At 43.0% G+C, this 27,993-nt stretch overlaps 1 protein-coding gene across 1 annotated transcript; it reads left to right on the forward strand.

Annotated features, from left to right (window-relative positions):
- Positions 1 to 25,282, forward strand: LOC104580211 (alpha-2-macroglobulin-like protein 1). Its single transcript, XM_088531350.1, has 35 exons — positions 1 to 382; positions 998 to 1,181; positions 2,134 to 2,296; positions 2,648 to 2,700; positions 2,970 to 2,987; positions 3,383 to 3,542; positions 4,143 to 4,227; positions 5,124 to 5,238; positions 6,383 to 6,497; positions 6,922 to 7,031; positions 7,504 to 7,671; positions 8,027 to 8,257; positions 8,719 to 8,782; positions 9,579 to 9,724; positions 10,650 to 10,799; positions 11,235 to 11,351; positions 11,897 to 12,029; positions 12,496 to 12,610; positions 14,509 to 14,734; positions 14,865 to 15,000; positions 15,296 to 15,417; positions 15,990 to 16,044; positions 16,740 to 16,823; positions 17,195 to 17,371; positions 17,557 to 17,638; positions 17,893 to 18,049; positions 18,271 to 18,345; positions 21,744 to 21,906; positions 22,557 to 22,771; positions 22,982 to 23,197; positions 23,707 to 23,831; positions 24,220 to 24,310; positions 24,747 to 24,815; positions 25,048 to 25,150; positions 25,242 to 25,282. The coding sequence occupies exons 1-35, from the start codon at positions 324 to 326 to the stop codon at positions 25,280 to 25,282; spliced, it is 4,323 nt and encodes a 1,440-aa protein (XP_088387476.1). The 5' UTR covers positions 1 to 323.
- The last annotated feature ends 2,711 nt before the right edge of the window (positions 25,283 to 27,993 follow it).

The raw sequence follows: 27,993 nt of genomic DNA on the forward strand, positions 1-27,993 counted from the left end.
TTCTTTTTTTTTTTTCTTTTCATGAATAGCCATTGTGGTCAAATGTCTCCATGGGAACCTTTTAGAAGAGGATGTTCTGAACTACTGGTGGATGGCAGCCAGACAGGCTTCTATTGGTTATGGGATGTTTGGCACAGTATACCCCTCTATACTGCTGTTGAGTAAAATGTCAGGAGAGAGAAAGAGGTGGGGAGAAGGTGGCTCCTCCTCCATTCCATCTGTCCATTTAGGCTGTCCTAGAAAGAAATTACCCTCAAAAAAGCAGCCTCAGTGATCTAAGAGGAAGAAGACCTTTGGAGGTTGGGCAGCAAGAGCCTCCAAGGATGTGGACAGCCATTCTCCTGAGCCTTCTGCTCCACCTTGCAGCTGCTTTTCACCGACTGTGAGTGATGCTGAACTTCTGTTTTAGTCCTCTTCATAACGGCATAAGACTAGGTAGATATACCATATTCCACGCAGCCAGCTATCCTACTTCTTGCTGTTTCTGATGAACCCAAAAGGCAGCGGAGTCTCTTATCTTCGTTTCCATGTCTTGCATTAGAGCAACTCCTGTAAGTTTAAATAGAAGACTTTTTGAGGTAAAGAAGGAGTGGGGAGACTTCCATATAAGAACTTAGGCCCAGGTATATTTGTTTCTCTAGTTTCCATGCCAGATCACATCACTGGTATCTAGATTGCTGTGCTATGAATCCAACTCTGCCGGAAGACCGCAGACACCCAAGGGGTTATTTTGAGGAGTTTTGGAGATGAATAAGGTAAAGGAGTTGAATAGAACATCATACTGTAATCATACTGAAACTATTTCTCAATAGCACTGAGGCAGCCCTCTCAAGGGGATTGCTTGCTTTTGAATGTTGACTGAAGTCTTTGCATAGCAGTGAGGAATTCTCCAGTGGTGGGCTGCTCCAGTGGGGGACTGTGCAACTGCAAAGCTCTTTTGCATCTCTGAGCCCTCATATTAATGTCACTGCTGATGTCATCTTCTGCCCTTCCCCAGACATTACCTGGCAGTGATCCCTGCAGATCTCCGCTACCCATCCACCCAAGTTGCCTGCCTTCATATCACCTGCTATGAAGCAAAGATTCAAGTGAATCTGGTCCTGGAGCGCTCTGCAGGACGTGATATGTTAATGCAAGAAACCATTCAGAAAGAGAAGACCTTCAAGTGCACTAAGTTCTTGGTGAGCTATAACAGGCAAATGCCATTGTTGATTCTCTCTTCAAGAACTGTAAATACTCCCAGACAGGCTTCACTTCACCTTGGAGTAAGTCTTCTAGGAGGAGGGTGGGTGGTACCTATCAAGAGGTAGCCCAGCACAGCATCCCTTGATCAACAGTCCTCCTTTGGATCTAACTTTTAATTTCATTTGTTGCACTCTACCATCATTCTGGATACACAAGAAGAATCTATCTTTTTCCTCTATTCCAGCCCAAGCGAAGTAGGTTTTTCTATGAAGGCCTTGCACAACTCCATAGCTAGGACTTGGGGAGAGCTTGGAGAAATGGTGACTTGCATGTCTTTCTGGAGAGAGACAACAACAAAAGCAATTGGATGGGAATGAATGTGCTTGTTAGAGTTCATTCATTGTTGGTGAGAATTTAAGATCTAGGATAAGGAAGGCTTGTGTAAACCATAACCCTTCTATTATACATTTTCTATGCTGAAGTTGCTGGAGACAGGAAAATCCTGTGATTTGCTCTGGCCATAATGTGGCTTTCTTGCTCATACGTGTTTGGTAAGTCGTGGAAGTCTAGCATTTGAGGCTATATTACAGACTGCTTTCTGTCTTCTGTGCTACCATCTCCCACCTTTCTGGCACCTGCCCTCTGAGGCATCTTCCTCGCCATGTTTGGAGAACCAAAGGTTTCAGTCACCTCCTTGTCCTCAGAGCAAGGCAAAACTCCTGAGCCAGTGATAAAAGGGATGTAGACCATGGCCCACAGGGTCTGCTGCTACAGTGTAGTGTACAGTGTAGTGAGTAAGAGCTGAAAATAATCTGGGTCTGGATGTTTGAGGGGATATCCTGGGACGTAAGAGAAGGGATTGGTTATCTCTTCCACCTTGCCATGAATTCCAGCTCAGGGCCATCAGAACATTACTTGGGGGCTGCATGCTCTCCTCTATCTGTATAGGTTGCACCTCCAGTTGATGGCACAGAGGAAATTGCTACTGTAATTCTGACCATCACAGGCCGAGAGGTCAGTATTGAGGAGAAGAAGAAGGTCCTGATCCACAAGGCAAGCAGTGGCATTTTCATCCAGACGGACAAGCCCATCTATTATCCAGGGCAGACAGGTGAGAGCTGTAGACAGGAGCATGTATGGCCTAGACTCTGGGGGCTAGTAACACTTCATGGAGAGACTACTGTAGCTTGAGATTCATGAACAGTCCTAGCAGAAAGGTTTTAAGAAGTGTCTCATTTGCAGTGATATTTTCAGTGTTTATGACATCTAGTTTGTGGTGACTATGCATCTTACATGGCCCAAATCCTCCATGTGTGAAAGTCTGTGTTAGGTGTTACTGCAAATACATATATACAATAGAGATAGAACCAGGGTAGAAAGGCAGAGCAGAGATGTGCTCTGAGGGAAGGACTGAGATCTGATATGGTCAGTTAAATATATTCCCTGATTTTCTTGACTTCAGTGAAATTTCGTATTGTGACTCTGGACGAGGACTTCATGGGACTCAATGACTCGGTAAGCGACACTTGGGGGGCTGTAGAAAAGGCTACATTATTCCATGCTTAAATGCTACTCCCTTTCTTCCCAGCTCCTCTGCCATAGTTCCAACTTTTCCTTATCCCTCACATCCACCCCTGGGCCAGGGCTGATGAGTGTCCAGAGGAAAGTAGCTAGAATAAGAGGTGATAATTCGGACAGAAGGCAAAGTTATATGAAGTATGTTGTGTGTGTTGCAGGCATGTTTTTATCTCTTCTAATGTTTTGCCTTTTTTTTTTCTCTCCAGTTTTCCCTATTTATCCAGGTGAGTGATACTGAAATCTAGTATTATAGATTGCAGCCATTTCAACGTACTATTTATATTAAAATCTTTGTAGATTTTAGACCTGTGACTGGACTGGTAGAGCTTCAAGTTTTCTTAAACTAACATACTCCCTACAGTTTCGGTGTCTTTTGTAAAAATTACATTACATTACATTCCAGACTTGCAAGAATGTGGATATGTGATCAATTTAGGCCTTTATGATAAGAGGTTAGAATTGTAAAGAATCATTTCTTGAGATGAGATTTTAGAGAAGTGTAGATGGAAAACCAAATGCGAGAAGAATCTAGCATTACATTATCTTCAACATTTATTGAACATAGACTATACTGAACATGGAGAAAAACACTGCTTCTTCTTCTCTTTTGTGGATGTAGGACCCTAAGAACAACCGCATAGGACAGTGGCTGGATGTGATGCCCCAAGATGGCATTGCAGACCTGTCTTTCCAGCTAACTCATGAGCCTGTGCTGGGGACATATGTCATCAACGTAACCAAGGGGAAGGCATTTGCCAGCTTCTCTGTTCAGGAGTATGGTATGAGTGGGGGAGAGTGTACTATCTGAGTTGCAAAGAAGAACTCATACTTTGATCCAGAAAGCAGAATAGTTATCCCAAGATAACCATCCCAAGAATAGATTGGAAAAGCAGTAACATCTGTTACAGAAAAGGGCCCAAGCTGAGGCTCAGAAGAGTGACAGCTTTTGGACCTTGGGTCAGTGTGTGGGAGGAGTGTTGTGCATGGTCCTAGAGCTTTGATAATGTTAACTTCTGCAGATCTCTGTATCAGACAAGACAAAGTTATAAGAATTGTCTTTTCAAGAAAGTCATAAGCATAGTACTATCCCACTTCTCTCTCATCCCTTAGTTACCTGCACCAGGAGGCTAATTTCTTCTCAGAAGGAAATAGAGGATCATAGACTTGCTTGGATTTTAGTTTGGGAAGGGGCAGTCATCCAAGAACTGCACCCAAATCTCTTAAGATAGCCAACAGTAACCTTCCCTTTATCCTTCTTACCACCATCTTCCCACCCTATTTCCTGTCTTTCAATCCACCACAATCTGTCTTTACGTTTATTCTCTGGACCAGCTGTTCATGGACATCTTTCCTTACAGTTCTCTGTCTCTTCCTTCCAGGGCTGCCAAAATTTGACATGTTCTTTGAGGGGCCAATTCAGATTTATGCACTAGATAAAACCTTTCCACTCCGCGTTTGTGGCAGGTGAGGATTCTTCTCAGAAATATGGGCCCTGTGTTAAATTCCACCCTAACCTGAGCATAAGTTGGTCATGTAAAACTGTGGATTTCAGGAAAAAATTACTACAGATCTCTTACAGGAGGCCAGGATCTTCCAAGGCAGGTATTTCAGCACCCTGATGTAACATGATCATTGTTGAGGCATCCTTTTGTTACTTTAATGTTCCTACTCTAAAAATATTCCAGAAGTCCAAGATGGAGCAACAACTTACTCTTTGGCAAGCAGATATTTGTGGGATAGAGCATGGCAGATGTTTGATATTAATCTCACTGTAGAACAAATTTATGGGAAATGAAGGAAAGCCTTTTCGAATTATGCCCTATGGGAATCTATGGAGAAGAAAAAAGTAATTGCCCTAATTACAGTCTAAGGCTAGCACTAGGCTTAACAGCCTTAACAGTAAATGAATATTCTGAAATACCCATGCTTCTAGTTATGGCAAATGCCTCCTGTGTATCCTGGGAGTATCATAGCTGATGCTGACTGAAAGTGTAGCAGTGTATGCCAAGTCAGAACCTAGTCAGCACCTACAGTACTCCGGTTTCTGAGAATAGAGTCCTTGGATACCTTATCATGGACAAAGATAATGGGAAAGGGCAGTGTGGGCGCTCTTGGAAGTCATAACTTATCATCCAGCTATGATATTTAATTTGAAGTTCTCCCATCATTGCAGTGTCCAAGCCTGACCCTGTTTAGTGCTTCAGGCCTCTTGTGCTTGCTCTACAGCTGCCACTGTGCTACATTGTGAATATCCATGAATAAATTGTTTCGCAATATATGCAGACCAACTCTATTTGAGAGAACCCTGTGTTCTCTCACTGTGTATAAGTGTCTCTTCCTTTCTTTTCTCTCCCAAACAGATATACCTATGGGAAGGGTGTCCAGGGGATGGTACATGTGAGTCTTTGTCAGAAAACAGCCTCATTCTTGTACAATGCTTCAAAATCTGATCTCTGTCAGGAATTCAACAACCAGGTGAGCTGCTTAGCAGGAGCTGAATCCCATTCAGTGATGTTTATGCTAAGACACAGGGTGAGGCAAGACAATGCTGGTGGCTTCAGCTGAAAAAATAGTGATGTTGCCCCATAGTTTTGGCTGCTTGGCCATGGAGCCTGTAGGTGCTGCCTCTTAGTAACTGTCTGGCAACTGTGACCTGGTATGTATCACATGCCTGTTCTACATTTCTGACTGCCATCTGTACCATCTGATATTTTCAAATGGAGCTGCAGCTTATTTTATTCAACCTATAGTAATATCTGGAAACCCAGGGCCAGAGGAAAAACCACGCTTCTTCAAAGAAGCCTTTCTTTCTTGAGGACAGCATCCTGATGGTTCTGATTTCTCTGTTGCACACAAAAGGCAGTAACCAATCCCCACCTCCAAAACCCATGTGACACTCCAGGAGGCCTTATTCTGCTCAAAGACAAGAATTTCATAGACCCTATAAAAACTGCTTAGAGCTTCACTCTTGTTATTCACTCTGTGGAGAAGGGTGAGGTCCAGCATCCTCACAGAGCAGTTAATTCTCAAAATAGCACAAGGCTATTAGAGTGTGAGATGTGCATCTTTCTTTGGTCCTCAAGGCTTATATTTCCTCCTTCTCTAGTTCCATTTCCTGCTACACCTCACAATAGGCCTCTTCTGTGGCTGTTAGTTTGACCACTTACCTGATTTTTTGATGGAAGCTGGACCTTGACGTCTTTGACCTAATGTTTGGTTTTTCTGCACAGTCCCTTGCTTCAAGGAATAACTGCTGTTTTAAACAAGGACTGGCTCTGACCTGCATATCAGCTGATGTAATAGTGTGCTCTGGAAAGTGTTAAAGAATACATTTGGGTTTTTTTCTGTGCACTTAAGTGTGTTTCTTGGGGTGTACTGTCTTCTTAGAAGGACCAAACTGCACAGAAAAGGAAAAAAAAGATTTAGTACGAGGAGTCTTCAGAGGGGAATGCCAAATGCCACCTCTTGCGTCTCTCTGAATCAGATTAGCCTTTCACAGTCCTTTACAGAGCAGGCAAACCCCTTGTGAAAAGGAATTTCATGCTGTTTCTCTCACCTTTGGATAATTTCTAACATAATTGCCTTGTGGAGTCTTTATTTCCTTTCTCTCTCTTTTCAGACAGACAAAATGGGATGCTTTTTCACAAACGTGACTCTGTCTTCCTTTAGCCAAGACTTCTGGCACTATCAGGATAGCATACTTGTAGAGGCTTCACTTGTGGAAAATGGCTCAGGTAACTGGAAATGTCTATAGAGGCTGAGAAAAGCCTATGACGATACAAAGACGTTATCAGGAACACCATAGAACTTCACGCTTGCAAGGGCTCTGGGCCTGGCTCTCTAAGCACGCTGGGGCCTGCAGTCTAATGAAGATATGGACAGAGCCACTGGTGCCTGAAGGCATGGCCCTCTTGCTCTGAGTGCCTGTGGTCTAGTTTCATGCAGTAAAGTTTAGGGCCCTTTCTAAGGGCTAGAAGCAACTGGGAGGAGCACCAGATACCCACAGCTCTGGGCAAATCAGTCTCCCTGGCATGCAGTGCGCATGCAACCAAACATGCACAACATTATTACCAGTGGGTTGTTCTGCAAGGTAATTGCTGAGTGTGCCTGGTTTCCTAGCTCACTCTCTTACATTTCTGTCTTTTTGCTTCTACTCAGAGATACAGGTCAATGCTTCCCAGAAATTATTCATATCCAAGATCAGTGGGGTGGCCTTGTTTGAGGATATGAATTCTTACTACCATGCTGGAGACATGTACAGGGGGAAGGTAATTCTCTGCTACAGCCCTTTGGAGAATAGAGAATGAACAATGTGTTCATAATGACCATTATCTAAAAATGCCTGGTTGTGCTCCAGCAAAAGCCTTGGGAGGGCGTGACTCACAGAAAAAAAATCTTGAATCATCAAAAGTGAGATTCCCTATTCTCCCAAGACTGTCATTTGCCAAATAAGCTTTTGGGAAACATCAATCATTTGGAATTGCAGCAGCTGGGAGGCCTTTTGCTTGGGAGGGGTGGGGTTGTTTCATGAGTATAGGAGTTTCATCACACCTGGATCATACAGATGAATTAACAGAGAAACATAAATTAAATATAACAGGTAATCAGTAACAATTTTGATAATATTGTTAGTTCTGGAGGGCTAATCTGGGAAATGCTGCTATTGACTTGGGGAAGTAAGATATTCCGGCCACTGATTAGACACTTTTGGGCTCCCTTCTTTCCCCATGGTGTTCTCAGATTAAAGTCATCGATCACCAAGGCAAGCCACTGAAGTACAAAAAAGTTCTTCTCATAGGAAACTATGGTGAGCAGTGGTTTCAGGAAGAATACATCACTGGGGACTCTGGGACAGTTTCGTTTAGCCTGAACACGACTGCATGGAACAGTACGTCAGCCTCCCTGGAGGTGGGTGAGGAAAAGTCTGTCTCACTGACTGTGCAAGGGATAAGCATGCAACTTGGAGCTAGTTACTGCCCTATTGACATCTCCACTTTGCCCTCTTGAAGGACCATAATTCAAACCTGAAACACCTCAGCATGTTCCGAACCTTGACTTCTTCTGATCCCAGTTGCTCTACTCATGAGCTCTTCACACAGAGACCTGTGTGATGGTAGTGCTCAGGCCCATCCTAAACTTCCTACCAAGCCACAGCTAAGGTGATCTTCAGCCTTGGAATATCTGGTCTTGGTTCTCATTCCCCATCAGAAAAGTTTTAGACTGTAACTGTGGGTTTTTTGTTTGTTTGTTTAAATCTCACCAGGCAAGTGTTCTGCATTCAGATTCTGATAGAAAGCTTGGGACAGTTGATTTGAATTACCAGAAAGCCACTCATTCCGTACATCCATTCTACAGCACCAGCAGAAGTTTCCTCACTATTGTCCATGTGCCTGAAATGATACCCTGTGGTAAAAAGCATGCTGTCCAGGTGGACTTCAGAATTTACCAGGAAGACCTGGAACATGGGCCTAAACGTGTCATTTTTTCCTACTTTGTGAGTTTCTGGGGAAGTGCTGGTGGGTCAGCATAAGACACAAAAAGTGTCATCTCTACAGTTTCAAGCTTAATGCTCAATAAATTTGTCTTAGACCAGGAAAGGTAGCCCTTTCTCAGCCATCATGGGACTGGATTCTGGTTTTGATCATACGGCTGTAGATACAGGAGGAAAGGTGGCACCCTTCTCCTGGGCCCTGCACAGGTCCAGAGCAGATGTGTGCCTTATCTGTCCTTCCCCAAGTGGTATTTGTTGCTGCTGCCACAGCATCTATCTAACTGAGTAGCAATGGTATACCAGGGGTATTCCTGGGTGCAAAAGCTTTATTATTTGGGGAACATTCAATACCTGAACAGCTGTTTGTCTTCCCTGGGGCAGATGAATAGAAATATTTTAGAAACTAGCCCTTGTATGCAGGCAAGCTACTATGTATATGCATAGTTCTCTTTCTTTTTCCCTAGGTCATGGGGAAGGGAGGGATAGTCCACACAGGTCAGAAGACTGTTTGGGTTGGGCTGCCAAGAAGTAAGTGTATTCTTCTTTTTCATATCTAGCAAGCCCTCACTGTTCTGTGATTTCCTCACTTGGATACATGGTATAAGCTTCTTTGCAATGCTGTATTTGTATTGCATCAGAACCTCTTGTGTTTCTAACCTGCATGCTTTCCTTAGCCTTTTGTTTGTCACGGAGAGGTCAATACTCAACATTTCCCAACCTCTGTTCAACCTCTGTTGCCTGTATTTTCAAAGAAGTCTCCTTTTGTTGCTCCTGCAAGGGACATGAAGCTGCAGACTTATCTTCTTTCAAAATCTTCCTCCTTTGATTTGCAGTTGTGCTTCCAAATAATCTTTAAGCAGATAGGAGTAGTTTGAGTAGTTGAGTAGTTTATAATCTTGATGGGTGTTGACTCACTGTCTTCCGCTTCTCCATCTGTCCTTTCTTTATATAAAAGTGCTTTGGGACAAAGATCACCATTCTATTTAGTGATAGGATGGGAGATTTTTGGTGATGGGAGACTCTGAATGATGTCCAAGACTCTCATGCTTTGTGGATCTAAGCTAAAACTCCAAGTAGCTGTTTCATTTCATCAAGTAGCATGTTGAGGCAGTGAAAAGAATCAGAAAGATCATTCTGTTGATCTTGAATAGAAGATCCAGAGACATGCTGATTTTTCAGTGATCTCCAGAAATCTCCTTGGAACTGAAAGACCTGAGAAAAGGAATTAAAACAGGCATATATATAATGATGACAAAAACTGATCAAAGTCCATTTCCATTACCAAAACTGCTTCTTTCTCTTCTTTTCTCTTCCCTCCATCTAGTGCTGAAAGGCTCCTTCTCCATCCCTCTTACCTTCAACTCGATCTATGCCCCAGCTCCAAAACTTGTGGTTTATGTCATCTTTCCTAATGGAAAAATCATCGCTGATTCTACTATCTTCAGTGTCTCCATGTGTTTCAGAAATAAGGTAGGAGTCATATCTGAGGGTATGACTAAATGTCTGCAATCAATGTACGGCAATCAATGAAGAGACTGTGAAGCATACTTAATATGTTTAGCCCTGTGTGGTTTATACTGTGTGGAGTGCTGTGTGACTGCGCTATGTGAATGGTGAAGGGTGCTGTAATGTATGGAGCAAGCATATAGTGAACATTTTGAGGGGCTGTTGGGAGATGCAGGGAGTTTTTGCATATATCCATCTTCGTAGGCTTGTATAACAAGCACAACCCAGTAGGATCTCAACCTAACACACTTAATGCATTAGTGTAAGCTGCGAGTGTGAGCTTGGAGAGCTAAGGGCTGCTCTTTTGCTTCAGCAGGCACTTGGACTTGCTGGTATTTGATGCTGGATAGACAGTTGTGAATGGCTGATGGAAGTAGTAGTTTTGTGTTCATTGTGAAATTTCTATGAATCTGCTTCCTTGGCTGTGCCTTGAATTCCAAAGACTAGCTTCTGAGGACTGAGATCAGCCTTGTTCCTTGTTGCAAAGAGTCTTGAGATAAAGACTAGGCTTTTTTTTTTTTTTTTTTTTTTTTTTTTTTTAAATCTGAGACCCCCAAAAGGAACAGAAAGAAGGCTGTGGGGTTTCTGGCTGGTTTACTTGGCAGAGAAAGTTCTGTGTTCTGACACAGTAATATCTTCAGTATTGTTAGTTGCGTTGTGCTGATGATAGTTGTTTCTCTCTTTCATGTGATGTGTCGTCCTTCCTTCCAGAACTCCAGCCTAAACTCCAGCCTATGTTTTCTTAAATATTCCTGGGGATCCTTAGAAGATTCTTTGGGTCCTTGGAAGCTTTCTTCATGTAGTACCTCTCCCTGCTCAGGAAGTGGCTGACAGCAGAGTTCTCACTCATGTTCTGCCTGTCTTACATTTATATGTTTTTCTCCTCCAGGTAGAGCTGAGCTTCTCAAAGGCTGAGACCCTTCCTAATTCAGAGGTCAATCTCCAACTTCTGGCAACTCCTGGGTCTGTATGTGCTGTCAGGGCTGTAGATCAGAGTGTTTTTCTACTAAAGCCAGAAAAAGAGCTCAGCAGCTCCATGGTGAGTGACTTCTCTGACTTCTTCTACTTCCCTGATATTGACATGAAGATGGAGAGAGAGAGAGAGAGAGAGATAGGCTATTGCATCTGTGCAGAACTTATTTCCCAGAGAATTCAAAGCACTGCTTAGAGGGATCAGTATTGCTCTCACTGTGGCATGATTGAGAATTACAGGACAGGCATCAGGAAAGAAACTCAAGGTCACTCAGTGCATCAGTGGCAAATCCATACTCAGGTTCTGTTGTCTGATCTGATGTTTAGTAGTTCAGCAGGTCATACTGGCTCTCTCAAAGGAGAACCAGAGAAGAGTGACTGAGAGTCTGCTTTCTGACATGCTTTCATATATGGCAACAATTCAGATTTGGATGTGCTAGAGGAATTGAATACCAGGTTTTATTTGCACTGACTGGTAGTTTGCTGTTTTGTGTTTTCACAGATCTATGGACTGTTCCCATCTGTTTTTAACTCTGGGTATCCGCACCAAGTGTCTGAAGATGATGATTTGTGTGGGTCTTCAGATTCTGGTCAGCCTGATGTGTTTACAGCATTCAAGGTAATAATGGTTGATTGATTGGGTTACCCATGAATTGAGAGATGTGTGATCCCCTAGCTTTACCAATATCCTAGGGATGGCATTACACATATTATAGGGAACAAGTCAATTTTAGATACTTATAACTCACTTGTTCCTTGAATAAGTTACTTGAAATTGTTGACCAAGAAGAAACTTGTTGCATGGCTACTGCATATTGATGATAGACAATGTCATTTATTATTTAATTCAGTTTCACTGAGGGATTTGGCTTGCCCAGGATTAATTATGTAGTAGGAATTTTACTGTGCAGGCAGATAAGACCTAGTACCTAGATGACTTATGTTTGAAAAAGAAAAATTTGCTTGACTCAGGACAGATAAATAAACTCAGAATGTCTTACAACTGAATGTTTCCTTCTTAAACTGAAGCAAAAGAATAATTTATCAAGCCAGAAGTACAGCTAAGTCCTCACTGCGCAAGGGAACAGGAAACCATAAGGTAGAGGGCAGAGAAGGGAAGACAAGATTCTGGTGCATCAATTCCTTAATTTTTTTTCCCTATAGGAAATGGGGTTGAAAATTCTGTCCAACACCAATATCAAGAAACCAAGAGTGTGTCTAACTACTCAATCAACAACTATGCTGAAGGGAACAGGGCCCACGTTGATGTTTGCCCAGCCCTATAAAGCATATAAGAGTAAGTACTTACCAACTGTTCTTTCTTATGTATGGGATGTTCTATCTTTCAGTAGAAAGATTTCTTGCATTTCAGACAACAAGCAGTAGTTGCTGTATTTGCAAATGGCAGAGGGAAAATATTTTGTGTCTCTAAGCCTTTTGTATTAGACAGTGAGGCTGTCTGGAACTAATGGTTTTCAGCTCTGAAATGTTAGAGGGTTGCCTAGAGTCCAAATCTCATTTTTGAGAGAACCACTTGCCCTTCCTGGCGTGCCTACAAACACAAGTTCCAAAGCACCCGAGTCCTGTCAAATGAGGCAAGTGAATTTAAACTTTAGGCTAGCACCTTAGGTCTCAGTACAGTGCTTCTTATAAGCTGACTGGATGACCTGAAGCCTGAGCATCCTGAGCTGTGCTGCGACTCATCTGCTCTAAACTAGGACTCAAGGATCCTGTGCTAACTGAGTCTTTGTTATTTCCGGCAGGACATCTGACAACAACTGCCTATCAGCCCGCTAAGTATTTGCCTGTTTCTCTAGCTGAAGAGAAAATTCACAAGTATTTCCCAGAAACCTGGATATGGGATTTGTATTCTGTGGGGTAAGTAAATTAAGCGAAGGGGCCTAGTCTGAGTAGGTTAACATGACCTGAGTTGGTAGCAGATGCAGCAGGTTTAGACTATAAGCTTCTGAGAAAGACACCTAAGGACACATCTAATGGAGTCTGTTATTATGGAGACTATTATATACTCTGGAGTGTTGTGTCCAGTTCTGGGCTCCACAGTGCGAGAGGGATGTGGAGCTGCTGGAGAGAGTCCAGCGCAGGGCTACAAGGATGATCAGGGGCCTGGAACATCTGCCCTATGAGGAAAGACTGAAAGAACAGGCTCAGCCTGGAGAAGAGAAGGCTGAAAGGAGACCTGATCAGTGTCTATAAGTACCTCAAGGGAGACAGTGAGGAGGATGGTGCTGGCGTCTTTTGAGTGCTGGCCACTGATAGAACTAGAGGAAACGGCCAGAAACTGAAGCATCAAAAGTTCCACGGGAACTTAAGGAAAAATTTCTTAACAGTGAGGGTGATGGAACACTGGAACAGGTTGCCAAGAGAGGCTGTGGAGTCTCCTTCTCTGGAGACTCTGGAGACCTTTAAAACCCGCTTGGATGCAGTCCTGTGCCACGTGCCCTAGGTGACCCTGTGTGTGCAGGATTGTTGGACTAGATGACCTCTAGAGGTCCCTTCCAACCTTAAGCATTCTATGATTCTATGATTATTAGGCTGTTTCTCATTAGTGTTGATATCTGTATCCAGTGCAGATTTCTTTCCTCAATGATGATACAGAAGTAGTATCCATTCATGGAAGCAGGCTGCATGTGTTTATAGGAAAGTAGGTGTGGTGTAGTGAAAAGATTTATTTTACTGTCTGTAGTCAAATTATAGTAGTCCGATGGGCTAGCAGTTCTCAAACTGGGCACATGGGATGTATTCTGGGATATAAGAGAAGCTGATTCATATGGCACTCTGTAACAGGACTGCAAATTCTATCCTGAGAGAAAGGCTGACACCTCAGGGAGTGGGCAGGGTTCCCTCAGGGAGAAGACCAGCACCACTGAGAGAGAGCAAGTGCTTGGGTTTGGAGGGTAGTGCTGACAGGGCAACATGGGGTAAATTCTAGATGGCTTGTGCATGCTTTTTGTCCCAGAGAGGGAGTTTCTATCTGGCATTTCTGCTGCCCTTCCTTCTTGCTGCTCCCTATACCTCCAGGATTCCCCATGTGAGCAGGAAGCAGGTGTTTTCAAAATTTATTGTAAGAGTGTGTAGTAAATCACAGATGAGAGGGAGCAAAGGGCTGCTGTGGGAGGCCATTTTCCACTGAGCTTCAGGGGAGGGATTTTTGTAGATTTGTCACTTCTAACTTTAAGAATTTGTTGTTTGACAGCTGCACAGTTGAGATACGCCCCCTTCCCCACTCTAACCCTGCCCTTCTCGCCTCCCCTGTAATTCCAGCTACATCTATCTTTTCACTCACTGGCTACCAGAAGATATCTCCTACGCAATTTGTCCACTAGCCTGATCTGAGCAACTGAAGATGTAACAGCTGTAAAGCATTTTAGATGTACAAAGGGAAAGTACTCTCTGTGGAAAATAATGACAGTGACTGAGAGCTTCTTCCAGGCCTGTAATCCCCTGTCAAATTGTTGTTCTGTTGCTGTAAGCAGCTGAGGCAGAGGTGGAAATGAGCTGCCTAAATTGGACATCTAAAATAGATGCTGTGAATATTCTGTCCTCAGCTGCTCATAGGATGGTGTGCATGGGTCTAATTCAGTTGAATGATGTGTCCCTGGGTTTTTTTTTTCTGTACCTTGAGGGCTATAATTTCAGTAAAGTTCTGAGTTAGGCTAGCAAACTGGATGTACTGGGGAGGAGAGTGCAGATCAGGTCACCTGTTGCTGCATAAAATGAGATTCTGTTAAAAGTTTCTCTTACTATCCACTTCTCAGTCCCAGTGGGAACAAGAATATCACTGTAACTGTTCCTGACACTGTCACAGAATGGAAGGCAGGGATGTTCTGCACAGGACATCATGGCTTTGGACTTGCACCAACCTCCAGCCTGCTTGTTTTCAAGCCCTTTCTTGTGGATCTCACACTGCCATCTTCTGTGATCCAGTGGGAGACCTTCATGTTGAAGGCTGTAGTCTTCAACTACTTGCAGCAATGCATGAAGGTGAGCCCTATCAGAGGTTCTGCAAGGAAAGCAGGGTATAGGTGGGTAGGGAATGGCTAAGGTCCATGGCCTATTTTTGGAAAACTGATATGTGTTTCATCACTATCTCTCATCCCTGCTGCCCCTTCAGATCCAGGTGACCCTAGAGAAGTCGACGGGCTTTCAGCTAAAGCCATGCAAAGACTGTGTCTACACTGTCTACAGCAGCTGCTTGTGTGCCAATGAAGCTAAGACATTTCATTGGAGTGTCACAGCTAAGCAACTGGGTGAGGATAACAGGGAACTGGGGTGGTAGAGTTGGGAACGGATGAGGCCAAGGTGGAGATGCTTTGTAAGAGCTGACATGAAGTAAAGGAAGTGGGGTGTGTGTCTTGTTAACTTGAAGGTTTGTATTCATCTTAAAAACTTAAATATCCGTAACTCTGTGGTGGGAGATATAGAACCTCCCACCATACAGGGCTCTGATCCAATTTTTCATGGCTAACAGATGACTTAACATGTACTAGCTGAAAGTTCTTTCTTACAAGATACTTGCTGCACTAAATGTTTCTTTATTTTCAGGACTAATGAACTTCACCCTGAGCACAGAGGCTGTGGCCACCGAAGAGCTCTGTGGCAAAGAGATACCGGTTGTCCCAGCCCAAGGACAGAAAGATACAATCACCAAACTACTTGTAGTTCGGGTCAGACAAACTCTTCTATTACCTAGATCTACAAGTGGGCTTGTACAATCCCCAGATGTTGTACAGGTCAATTTTGGGAGGTGCCCCTTGCTATTCAAGGCATGTAATTAAAGACTCAAGCCCTGAATTGAGCTCAGCCATGAAGGCTGATGGATGTGGGAGGTGTGGAATTATTCTCCACTCCGTTCTTCCGCTTGTGGTCAGGCTTCTAAATAGAAAATTTTAAGCACATACCCTCTTCCATGTCCTCTGTCTTTAGCTGAGCCTCCTTACCTCTCCACTGAATTTAAAGCATCTGTTTCACATACATTCAGAATTCAGGTTATTCTGAAAATACATGTCATTTTTTAATCTGGAATTGAAATAATTAAATAATTAAAATAATACGTGATAAAATAAAATAATTAAAAATGAAAAATTAAAAATAATTTTAATTTTGTATGTGACAGCGATATTACTCAATATGGTGATTGAGCCTGAACCTGGGCTTTGTCCATACCTACTTCTACTCCACATGTAATTCTGCTTCTTGCCTGTCTGTTCATTAATATTACTTTTATATGCTCCAACAGCCAGAGGGAGTGTTGATAGAGAAGGTGCACAGCTCCATCCTGTGTCCCAAAAAAGGTACATCATTTTCCCCTTTCAGTGTGCTCATCCCTTTTCTTCCTGGCTAGCTACCTTCTGGGTCTTTCCACTTTGGGGAATATTTTCCTCTGTCAAACTGTTTAAGCTTGTCAAAGGCATACTTTAGTTATGAAGCCACCAGTAGCTTCTTCTGATTAGAACAGGGGGATACAGTCCTTAAGCATAAACATCCCTGATACAAATGTGTCCAATGTAACCAGTGGAAATGAACCCGGACTACTGAACTTGGCCAGGCTGGAGGATGTGACTTTGGATTTCTGCTGCTGTCTTGAAGTTTATGGTATATGATGGAACAAGTAGAAGATTTTGAGAGCACAAGGAACATGGAGAAGACATAGCACTGCAACTGAAATCTGAAATGAAATGCAGTAGCTTATTTAAAGAAAAGCAGGAAGGTGGCTTTTGCCATAGAGTTTTTCTAGGCAAAAAAACTTGCTTCTCTTCTTTTTGAGAAGGAAGCCTGCCAGGTCAGAGCAGTCATGATGAGGTGGACAGAGGAAGCTGAGGGTGAGATGGGACAGAATTTGTGGGGTGATCTGGAAACTCTGTGACAGGAAAATGGGATATTAGCACAGAACAGTCATGAACAGAGATATCCTGGGGATTTTGAATGTTCTTTTTTGTCAAAATTTCTTTCTTTCTGTCCTCCTAACACACCTTGCTCCTGATACCAGGGAATCCAGCACAAGAGTCTGTGTCTCTGATGTTGCCTCTAAATGTCATTGAAGGTTCCGTCAGAGCCACCATGTCAGTCACTGGTAAGGAATTCAGTTTTGATAATACCTTTCCACATCCCATGTATCTAGGAAAGACTAAGCCCAAACCACCTAAACCTTTCCAACAATTTCTGAGGCTCCACTGCCTTTTGTCTCCCATTTATGTAACTGTGTTTCCTGGTTCCAGATGGGCTAAAACATGTAACAGGGGAGAAGTCATTCTTTTTAATGGCTTTCCCTGCTGGAATGCGAATGTCTGCATCCAAGATGCAGGGCAAAAAGGACTGGACAGAGCTGCATGTGCTCTGCTCTTCTGGGGCTGAGTTGCCCGATGTGCTACTAGAGACTGGTCACAGATTGCCAGAGGTGAATAGCCAATTGCCTGGCCCAGCAAATCCTAACCTCTGTTTCAGGTGATCTGATGGGGACAGCTCTGCAGAACCTGGACCACCTGGTGCAGATACCCCATGGCTGTGGAGAGCAGAACATGGTGCTGTTTGCCCCTATTGTCTATGTGCTGCAGTACCTGGAGAAGACGAGACAGCTGACCCCAGAGATCAAAGAGAGGGCTACAAGATTCCTGAGCAATGGCAAGGATTTCAGGCCCGTCTTCCTTTTCTACCTCTGTGTTCACCCTACAAATAATCCCCTGGCGCATAATCTCCCAAGGGTTCTCTACCACTTAATATGTTAACATCCCCAATCACCTGCCCAATGATCTAATTGCAAATATCATTCTGAGGTCTGAGTACTAAAGTCCTGCTGTACTTCCTAGGGTACCAGATACAGCTGCAGTATCAACACCCTGATGGTTCCTATAGTGAATTTGGTACCAGGGATGAATATGGTAATACTTGGTAAGCCCTGGGTTCTTTTCCCCTAGTATCTGACAGTCTGATGGTCTGGAGGGTGGGCAGCTTTCTGCACTGAATTCTTTCTGTCATATCTAACCCGAAATGTTTCAGACTTGCAGTTTTCTTCCTCTTTCTCAGTTTCTCTCTAGATTCTTTTTCCTCCCTGCTTATTCTCCCCTCTCCTTCTCATTTATTCTATTTCAGCTGCTTTTGTTCCCACTCATATGCCTTGTCTTTTCTGTTCTCTCCCCAACCAGGCTAACTGCATTTGTGGTCAAATGCTTTGCCCAAGCCAAACCATACATCTTCCTGGACAACAGGGGCATTCAAGCTGCTCTCAAGTGGCTGGAGTTCCATCAGCTTCCCAATGGTTGCTTCAGAAATGTAGGCCACCTTTTCCATGCAGTCATTAAGGTAGGAACCACAGCACCTTCAAGGACCCATTTAAAGCAGTTTTTCTTAAGTGTACCAACAGGACTCTTTTTTTTTTTTTTTTTAGTTTAGTTTTGTGTATTGTTTTGATCTTTTGCATGTGAATAAGACAGGAAAAGGCGAGACCTTTTCTGAAAAGCTTCAGGCCTCTGTATGTCCCTTGCCAGCTTTTTGGATGTTTGCACATGTTTATATTTATGTAGGGAGGTGTGGATGGAGAAGTCCCCTTGGCTGCCTACATCACTGCTGCATACTTAGAGAGAGGAGAGACACCAAAGGTAAACACCAGGATTCTTTCCCATGCTCTTGCCTTCAGATCTGAATCCTGAAGGCCTCAGGGGAATACTGAGGCCTGCGTGAGAGCATCCTGGAGAGGTTCATGGACAAAGTAATGGGGTGGGGAAGGAAGGACTTGTAATTTCTCACAAAAAGACCTTGACTATGCCCTGGGGAGGGTATTGTTGACGAGGGAGGGAAGGTAGAGTTATGTTACTAAGAGCTGTAGGAGTTCATGGCTAGACAGCATGCCTATGTTCCAGACCTTGCTAATTCTTGTTTTTTCACCTGTTCCTTGCTTTCCGATGCTCTATACACAGCACTATACACAGATAGTAATGATTTCTTCGGGAGCAGGGGTGGGAGTTGCTCCTTTGGCAGTCAAATAAACAGCCATAATAATATTTTAATGTGTTTTACTTAGCAGACACTGGAAGTCTGTAAAAGAAGTGCTATGGAGAGGTACATATTATGAACTAAGAGAAATCAGAATTGCATACCCAAATAATAATGACGGAGACCCCCTTACAAGTGCTGAGGATCATAATTAATTACTAGACTCTGTAATACTGGCAATTAAAAAATATAATCAACTAAAATGCTTAAGAAATTGAGAAGCAAAATTTTCTTAAAATATAACAAGTGGAAGAGCAGTACTTTTCATTATAGTTGCAAGATTTGGGCACAGAAGAAAGGGACACAGCTGGAAATTAATCTTCTTCTTTGCAACAGACATCCTTTAGATCACCTGTTCTTTTTACCATGAGGACAATCAAGTATTGGAATGGATTGCCTAGACATGTTTAGCAATCTCCATTCTTGGAGGTTTTTGAGACTCAACAGAATATATAGCTGAACAACCTAGCCTGATCTCAGAACTGTCTCTGCTCAGAGCAAGGGGTTGGATTAGAGACTTCCTGAGGTCCTTCCAAACTTGAATTATTTGATTTGGTGATTCTGTGAAATGTCTGTGTTTCAGTTGACATGAAAGGAAGAGGCTTTTATGAAACTGAATCACAAATATTTGACATTTATTGTGCTCCACAGCAGAATGAAGGACAAGGACTTTCATCCTAGTGCAAAATCAAAATGAAAGAAGAGTTTGTAATAAATATTTAAAGCCAGTTTTGTAATTTGAGAAGGAAAGTGGGGAGTGAGAAGAAAACAAATTGTGCTCCAGATCCATGAGAAATATCCCCAAAAGGAGACCTCAAAACCTCACAGCAGTTTGCATGATGAAGTGCAGTGTGCAGAGTGAATCCACAGAGGCTGAGCAGTGTTCTGATCTTTGTAATGCTCGAAAACCTGAATTATCTTAAAGTAGGAGACCTCAGAGAATTTCTCATGCTGCAGAGAAGTTCACAAAATAATTTTTATCTCAGAAAGAGGAACATGTTTTTACTGCAGAAATTTAAAAGAAATTTTTGGTCTGAAAGTAACCAGTTATTCAGTTGAACACACATTCAAAGACCATTGTTTTTAGATAAAACATTCATGACCATGAAAAAGTAGTCGTAAGTAATGACAGCCAAGCAATTTAAAACATATCTTATAGTGCTCATCTTGGCCCCAGTAAAGGAATTTGCTGAGTAGATCTGTGATAGATGAAGTGGGAAAGATAAAGCCTGTTATAGCACCCAGGAAGTTTCATTAGTAGAATTATAAATGATTTTATAAGAAGACACAATCTGTGGTGGTCAAAATCCTCAGAGTTTGAGGATGTCCTCCAAAAGTTAATGTACTCAGTGTGGTTCAGAACAGAACATGTTTTTCCCTACAAACATATTTAAAAGATTCATGAAAGTCATTTAGGCATTGAAATGTTGGGGAAGTTTTATACAATCCTGAATAAATTTATATTCAGGCAGGCTTTGTATGACAAAAGTTAAGGTAGTCTCAAAGATGACTCTACTCCTTGCAACAACCCGAATTGTTTATATTGGCTGGGAAAAAATTGCATGCTATAGAGAAGCAGCTCTGTATGTGGCACATGACTGCTTACAGGGTAGCTACATGCTTCTGTACAGCACACAATTGTGAACACCATGACATGCCACACCATGATGAGTACAGTAAATATGAAAAGAATTCCACTAGAGTGCCACTGTCAGTCCTTATATTAATTTCACCAGGAGATACCAGAGCCAGAAGGCTAATAATACATATTAAACTCTTCCTAGACAACATATTACGATGTATGTTAATAGTTGGCAAATCATAGTTGATACTTCAACAGTTTTTGCTAGAATTTTCATAGTTGTATGAAGACCAGTGCTGTTACCTCCATTTTAGCCTTCTGTGATTTAAGTGATTTAAGAAAAAAAAAGAATAATAAGGGAGATGCTGAACAAAAGCCACAGGCTTGCTCTAATCCATTCTTAGCTCTAGTCATTTACAAAATACAAACATTGCTGTGCTGTGTGCTGTATTGCATATAACAGCAGAAAACAAGGATATTTATTTATTTATTTATTTATTTTTATGGATGGAAGTGTAGCTTAGCTATCCCACTTTATTTTACCAGAAGAGAACAAATTTTAAAAAATGACAGTTTGATTATAGGAACTTTATTACTTAATGTGTAGGTATAATAAGCGTATCTGTGAATCAGTGGCTGCACCCAGCAGTACTACGCCATTTTCTAGAAAGCACCCAAGTGACAAAGACATTACCTTTTCTCCCTTCTAGAAGGGAAAGATATAAGTAGCAGGTCATGTGTAAGAATAAATTTTAAATGCAACACCTGTTTGATCCTCACTGTACTTGAAAAGAGGCCACTGGAAGAGGGGGACCACAAAATCATGGACATGCACAAATATGGGTCAGGAAACCCCACTGAGCCTTTGGCTCATGCTTGGAAGGGTGTAGCTAAATGCTGGAACACAGTACTGCTGAGACCAGTGCATTTACTCCTCCCTGATAATAGCGTATTGATGTTCCAATGAAACTGGAAAATCCAAGTGACCTTGTAAGGCACTGTAGAAATAAGTTGAACACAATGGTCTTCGTTACCAGGGTAGGTATAAGCATTTGGAATTGTTTATTTTTGCTTTTATTATATTGTAACCTGGAAAATAAGATGTGGGTTGATGCTGCAGCAGTAAGAGGATTCATTCACTGACAGCACTGCTGAAGCCTGTGACCAAATAAGAAGAGGTAGCCAAGAGATCTCTGTCAAACACTTTCAGCATAGAGCTGGAGATACGTTGCTTAGTGGTGCAATGGTGAAATTAAGGGAACAGTGCAGGCTTGACCCTACTGAGACACAGAATTGAATTTTAAAGATGCTTTCTATGTCAACATATGTAATGCATCCTTTTGCTTGTATATCTTGAGTTTGCCTGCCACGTACATGTATATGTATCTGCATGACCAATGTCAATGTATGTCTTCTCTGTAGAGCAAAGTGGTGCAAAAAGCTCTGGGCTGTATTACTCCTTCTCTTCCTAAAATTACCAGCACTTACACACAGGCCTTGCTGGCCTATACCTTCGCCCTGGCTAAGGACACTCGTCACATGCAAGAACTACTCGATATACTTGATCGAAAGGCAATCAGAGAAGGTATGGAGCCTCAGTCCCAGGTGAACATCAGAGAAGGGACAGTTAGCCTTTATGAGCCTTGGTCACACACAAGCTGAAAGGACCATAACCTTGGTCTTAATTTCTGTCTGGTGTTTCAGAAAACTAGTCTGTAAACTTAAGCTACATGCTGACAGTACTATGGTGTGGGCACTGATTTATTTGAAATCTCTAGGCTCTTGTGGGTTCCTGAAGTGAAGGTTAGACCCTGAGAAAAGTGGGGTTTCTTATGCAGAATTTCAAAGTGCCAGACCAGCAGGCAAGCTACCCCACCTCTTGTAGTGCCTGACCCTCAGGACTTGCTAGTGTGTAGCTAGTTATTATCAGGTAGCTAGCAGGCCTGGCAAGCATGATAGTGGAGGGACAAGATGTCTGGGAGTTTCTGTGTATGCAGATTATTGGCATATTAATTTTTGGACATCACTTTGAAAAATGGGTCTTGAATATATAATTTAGAGTGTTGGGCATTGGAGAACAGATGTTGCATACAAGGAATTGAGGTTCACCTGGTGATGTATATACCCAAGGGATATTTACTCTGTTTTTTGTGCACCCTAGCCAATGTGCCTTCTAGGCCTTAGGATTTCATTCTTGACAGCCCTCAATGCTATCCACGCTCTTCTTTTTTTCAGATGGGCAGATCCACTGGAGTGAGACCCCATCAAATACATCCAGCACCAGCCCTTGGTTACAGCCACTTTCTGTAGATGTAGAATTGACAGCCTATGTCCTCTTGGCTCTGCTCTCCAAGCCAAATGTCACACAGACTGATCTCCTTAGAGCATCTGGCATTGTTGCCTGGCTTAACAGGCAGCAGAATGCTTATGGAGGGTTTGCCTCAACACAGGTAACACAGGCTTGGGGAAGGCAGTATGCCTTGAGAAAGGATCTCTGCAATATCTGTGCAAATGTGATTGTTAACAGTATGAATGCTTGGAGGAAAAGGTCCTTGAGCACAGAGACCCTCAGGAGGCTTAGTTTAAGTGTCTTGGGTCTCACAACTGGAGATCCCTAAAAGGACAAATGTGTAAACATGGAATTTTTTCTTCTTCTTCAGGACACAGTAGTTGCTCTGCAGGCCTTGGCCAAGTATGCAGCACTGACATACAGCACAAAAGGGGTTGCAGAAGTGAGTGTGAAATCCCAACGAGGCTTTGGGATGAAGTTCCAAATCTCCAATCAGAACCGGCTTTTGGTGCAGGAGATGGCACTGACAGAAATTCCAGGAAAGTTCTCTGTGCAGGTCCATGGCAGCTGTTGCGTCTTTACCCGGGTAGGTTTCCCCTTTACATAGCAGACAGTGCTATGTCAACCTATTGCTCATTATCTTATCAGAGTCTCTCTTGCAATTGCATGCAAGGAAATGTACATTAATAGGCTTCAGTTCGAGCCTTTGTACTCTGTAATAAGTCTTTGTGGCATGGGAGACTCTGAGATCTAATGAATACAAATGTGATATTCCATGGTTCCCAGAGTCATTCCAATCAATGAATGGAAATCCTCCATAGCAGTTCGAGTGCTTTGTGCCTGACTAGTTTCAAGCATAACAGAGAGGAAAAGGAACCCCATCTGGAAGGATCATGGAAGGTTTGCATTTTGAGGGGTCTTTATTTGTGGTGTTGGAAGGAGTGTAAGTCCTGTTCTTTGTGTATGGTTTTTCTAGTAACTTATCTGTGGTCCATAGTTTAAGGATTAGAGTAGTAAGTGAAGAGGTATGATAGGTGATATTGAACCAGTTATCCAGGTCTTATTCTCCCTTTTTTTTTTAATCTCTCTCTGCAGATGGTACTGAGGTACAACACGCTCTCCCCACAGGCCTCCACATCCTTTGCCTTGCGAGTGAAAACCAAGCCAGTCAATTGCACCAAGGATAATATATACTCTGTTACTGTCTATGTTGATGTCAGGTGACTACAAAGACACAGCCCCAGTTGAGAAGGAAGGCCAGGCATGGCTGGAGAACTGCAGGGGTGCTTCTTGGATGCAATGGAGGCACCTGACATTTCGGGCAGAAGGTTCAGAGGGTGAATTTGGCAAACAGAAGAGGTGGGAAGGAAAGATATAGGCATCTTTGGGAAAGAGTTTCTAAGTGGTTTTATTCTTGCTAGGGCGAGGAGTAGAACTAGATCACCTCAGATTGGGAGTGTGCAGAGAAGTGCAGCCATCTTAGGGTGTGGCTGCTTTGTCCTGGTCTTAACTTGGCTGCCTGATGAAAGGTCCTGCATATGTGATATGGGGGTGGAGGGAAGGAGGAGCTGGGAGGGACCCTCTGATTATTTGATTTTTTTTCCCCAGCTACACTGGGAAGAGACCCACTTCCAATATGGTGATTGTGGAGGTCTCTCTGCTGTCTGGATTCATCGTGGCTCCAGAATCCAGGACGTCTGTAAGAAGCCTGGAATCAGTATAATCATGTGGTGTCAGTGGGATCATTCATGCCCCAAGGGAGAGGGAGGTTATGTAGCCAGGATTGTCTGGCTCTTTTGAGCAATCTCACCATTTCTTGCCCTCTGCCACTAGAACTAAATATGAATATTTTTTGTCAACTCCTTCCTTGCGCCTCAAGGGTGGTGATCCTTCTTGCTCAACTGGCTCGGGAAATTCTTTACAGCTATCCTATGTTCCTGTGCTCCTATGTTGGGGTCTTGCAGGTGAGTGGCCCTGCAAGAAGCTCAGCCTGGAAGAGTTGAGAGCCAACATAAGTCTGGAAATGAATGGATGAGAATTTGCCCATTCAGACTTAGATAAACCTTGCTGGGATGTCTCAAACTTGCCTGTTCAAAAGATCCAAGTTAGTTCTTTCCTTTGCTCTCCTGTCCCAGTTGCAACACTGGCACCTTGTGAGAAGAACTGAGGAAACACAAGCAGGTGTTGCCATCTACTTGGACAAGGTATGTGTGTGCCGCTAGAGAAGCTGCAGGATGGGAGTGGAGGACATTAGCAGAGCTATGAGGAGAATCCAAGGCTGGGATAGCAGAGGGTATTATAGGGTGTTCAAGATTATCTTGACATCCTATCTTTGATTCCATAAAGTTGTTACTGCCTGTTTAGGATCAAATGTAGTTGAGGAATACTGGACACAGCTCTTAAGTAAGTGAACTGTCATTTGCCCTTCTCCTCCAGTTGGGCCATAAGTCTGAGACATATGTCCTGCATCTAGAACAGGAAATTGGAGTGACCAACCTGAAGCCAGGACATGTCAGAGTTTATGACTACTACCATCCAGGTGAGTGTGGAACCATGGGGCATTAGGGTTAGCTGGAACTTGTGCTTGGGTTCATGCAACGGTAACTTGGGTCTCTCTTGTCCTGTTACAGAGGAGCAGGCCCTGGCTGATTATAATGTTTTCTGCCACTGAGGTAGGTGTGAGTCCCACCAAAATTTTTTCTGTTCCCTTTCTTAATCACTGTACAGATCTAGCAGTCTTACGAAATTTCCTGCAAAACTCAACCATCTCTTGCTGCCCCTGGGGTTGTTACTGTGTATCTCTGATTCAGCATGTTCCTTTCATTTAGGACTGCATTGGAATTCCTTAGGCCTCCAGTAGCTGTGCTCTATGCCCTCTGTTTTCTGGACTTCCTAGTGCCGTTTTTGCTGGATTGCCCTGTAGGCCAGACATGAAGTGATTGCCATGTGTCCTTGCTGTGAGAAGTCATGTGCTCTTTTGGGGACTCTCCACAGGGAGACTGGTATAGTGCATGGCTGCCAATGGAGTGACACTGCTTATAGGCAGTTGACACTGATCTAGAAGAACTCCCAAGCAGAATTCATGCTCCTAGTTTCAGCTTATGCAATTTGGCTATGGAGAGTTTCACCTCTTTTGGGGGGATAGGCTGTGGTATAGCAAAGACACTTGACCAAACCACTGAAACACTTTCTTGAGAGCCCTTAGCGATGGCCTGGACTCCCAAGGTGTTCACATTGCGGTTAATCATTTGGGGCATATTGTTTTCTCTTTGTGATTCTCCCTCTCTCTGCCCTCATTCCTCCAAACATCTGGTCTGCTCACTTACTGTCCACTGTTTCAGCCCACAGGAATCCCAGTAGTGGGAGATGCCCCCAGATCAGCAGCAGGCTCCAAGGCTGCTGTGTTGTTGCTTCTGGGATGGTGGAACATGTCTCCTGGAAAGTCATGCCTCAGTGGTCTTAGGATATTGGTGCTGGGGCACATCTCAAGTTGGATTTCAGGATTAAATCCAGCCCAAGTCTTATTCCTCATCCTGACAGACATTTCTTTGTGATTTTTGGGGTGTCTGATTTATTCTGATTGTTTTAATCTGGGGATTTTCCTGCTTGTAAAAAGAATGGAAATAAAATATGAATCATGAGTCTGGATCCTGTTATGTGTTTTGCGCTTGGGCCTCATATGAGAGGGACTACCTTGGAGGAGAGTGCAGAAGTGAACTCATATACAGACAGTAAAACTGAACTATGCACCTGGCATTCACTTCTCACAGCCCTGAATTGTGCAGTCCTCCAGCTGCATTGTGCAGTCACCGGCATAGGATGTGGACCATAGTCCTGCTTGCAGGCTGATCCTACTGAGAAATATCTGTCACCATCTAGCAGAGATATAGCTAAGCAATAAGTATTGGCTGACTTTGTAGCTTGCATTACAGTAAGGATGAATCCACCCTGCCATATGTTTCAAAGTTTAGCTTCTGTCTTAACACAGAGTGTGGAGAGTGTAAGGGGAGTGATTCCAATTTCTGCAGCTTCTGTGAAGCTGCATCTTTCCAGAAGTTGTCTGGGTAGAGATAAAAGCCAAAGTGGGGTTGCCCTTTTCTCTTTGATCTTATCTCCTATGCCTTCAGAGGATACCTTCTGTCCACCTTGCACTAACACCTGCACATAGTAATGCCAGCTACATAGAGAAACCCCACCCCACTCCTGGGAAAACGGAAATTGCTTCACCTCTCCTCGGGAACTTTATTTCTGCTCTCCCTGATCCTGCTCTTGGGTGCTGAGTGGCTGAAAAAGTTCCCTGATCCTGCTCTTGGATGCTGAGTGGCTGAAAAAGTCACCCTTTTTGAAGCATCTGTGTGCTGCTGAAATACCTCAGATGATTTGAGGTGGCAGCTGGGACTGCCCCTTACTTAGAATAAGCTAAGCTGAGCTGGTAAGGGACCTAGGAGAAAGCTACAGTATGTCTGAGAGTCTTCTGAATTACTACTAATCTCAGGGCCATTTCTCAAGGGAAGAGAATAAATCATTCATGTTTGACTTGTCTGCTCCATCCTGTCCCTTGTCAGTTCAGGGTTCATGCAAGTGATGCCCTTTGAGTGAAACACAGTGGTATGAAGCAAAGCTCAGAAGACTTGAGTTGAAATGGGAGATTCGTAGTTCAGCTGAACCCAGCTGTGCTTTCAAATAATCATATGGGATATTTGAATTTAAGAGTTACAAAGAATTCCAGCTATGGTAAGAATTCCTATGTCAAATACATAGTGAAGTAGAGAAATCAAATAGAGGTAAGTGCATAGATGTGGAAGTGTGTGAATAATGTATGTGTGAATGAATTAGGAAAAATACTGTGACATACACTACACTTATAGAAGAAATTTCATTCATTAGCTTTTGGATTTTTCAGACAGCTGTATCCACCTTTTGTTTTGTGCCCTGTGTTTGAACCAGAGCAATTGCTTGAGGATTAGAGATGTCACAATCTGGTGGGAAAAACAACATTTTCTGGGAACAATGAGAAGGTCTACTCCTTATCCTGCTCTCCAACCACATAAAAAAAGCAGTCAGCTTTGTGCTTCACCACATCTTGTATTAACTCCTATTCCTAGTCTGTTTCATGCAGTACCTTGAGAGAGAGGAGGTGGAAAGACCCAAGAGGAGTTATGAGAACTCTTTTTTTTTGATGTGGGAAAGAGAAGGAAACAGAAGCTGTCAGTCAAGGATGGTGTACAAGGGCAGACCCCACATCCCATAGTGAGCTGTTACAGAGTGGACAGGTTCTTTGAAAGATATTGTGGCTATGGACAAGACAATTCAAAAATAGGTGAAAATTTAGCATCTTTCACTGCTTTTAAAAATGAAACCTCATGATTTGAGGGACTCCAG

The sequence above is a fragment of the Tinamus guttatus genome, unplaced genomic scaffold, assembly GCF_059628265.1.
Source record: "Tinamus guttatus ecotype Peru unplaced genomic scaffold, ASM5962826v1 Tinamus_guttatus_pri_ptg000408l, whole genome shotgun sequence".
NCBI lineage: Eukaryota > Metazoa > Chordata > Aves > Tinamiformes > Tinamidae > Tinamus > Tinamus guttatus.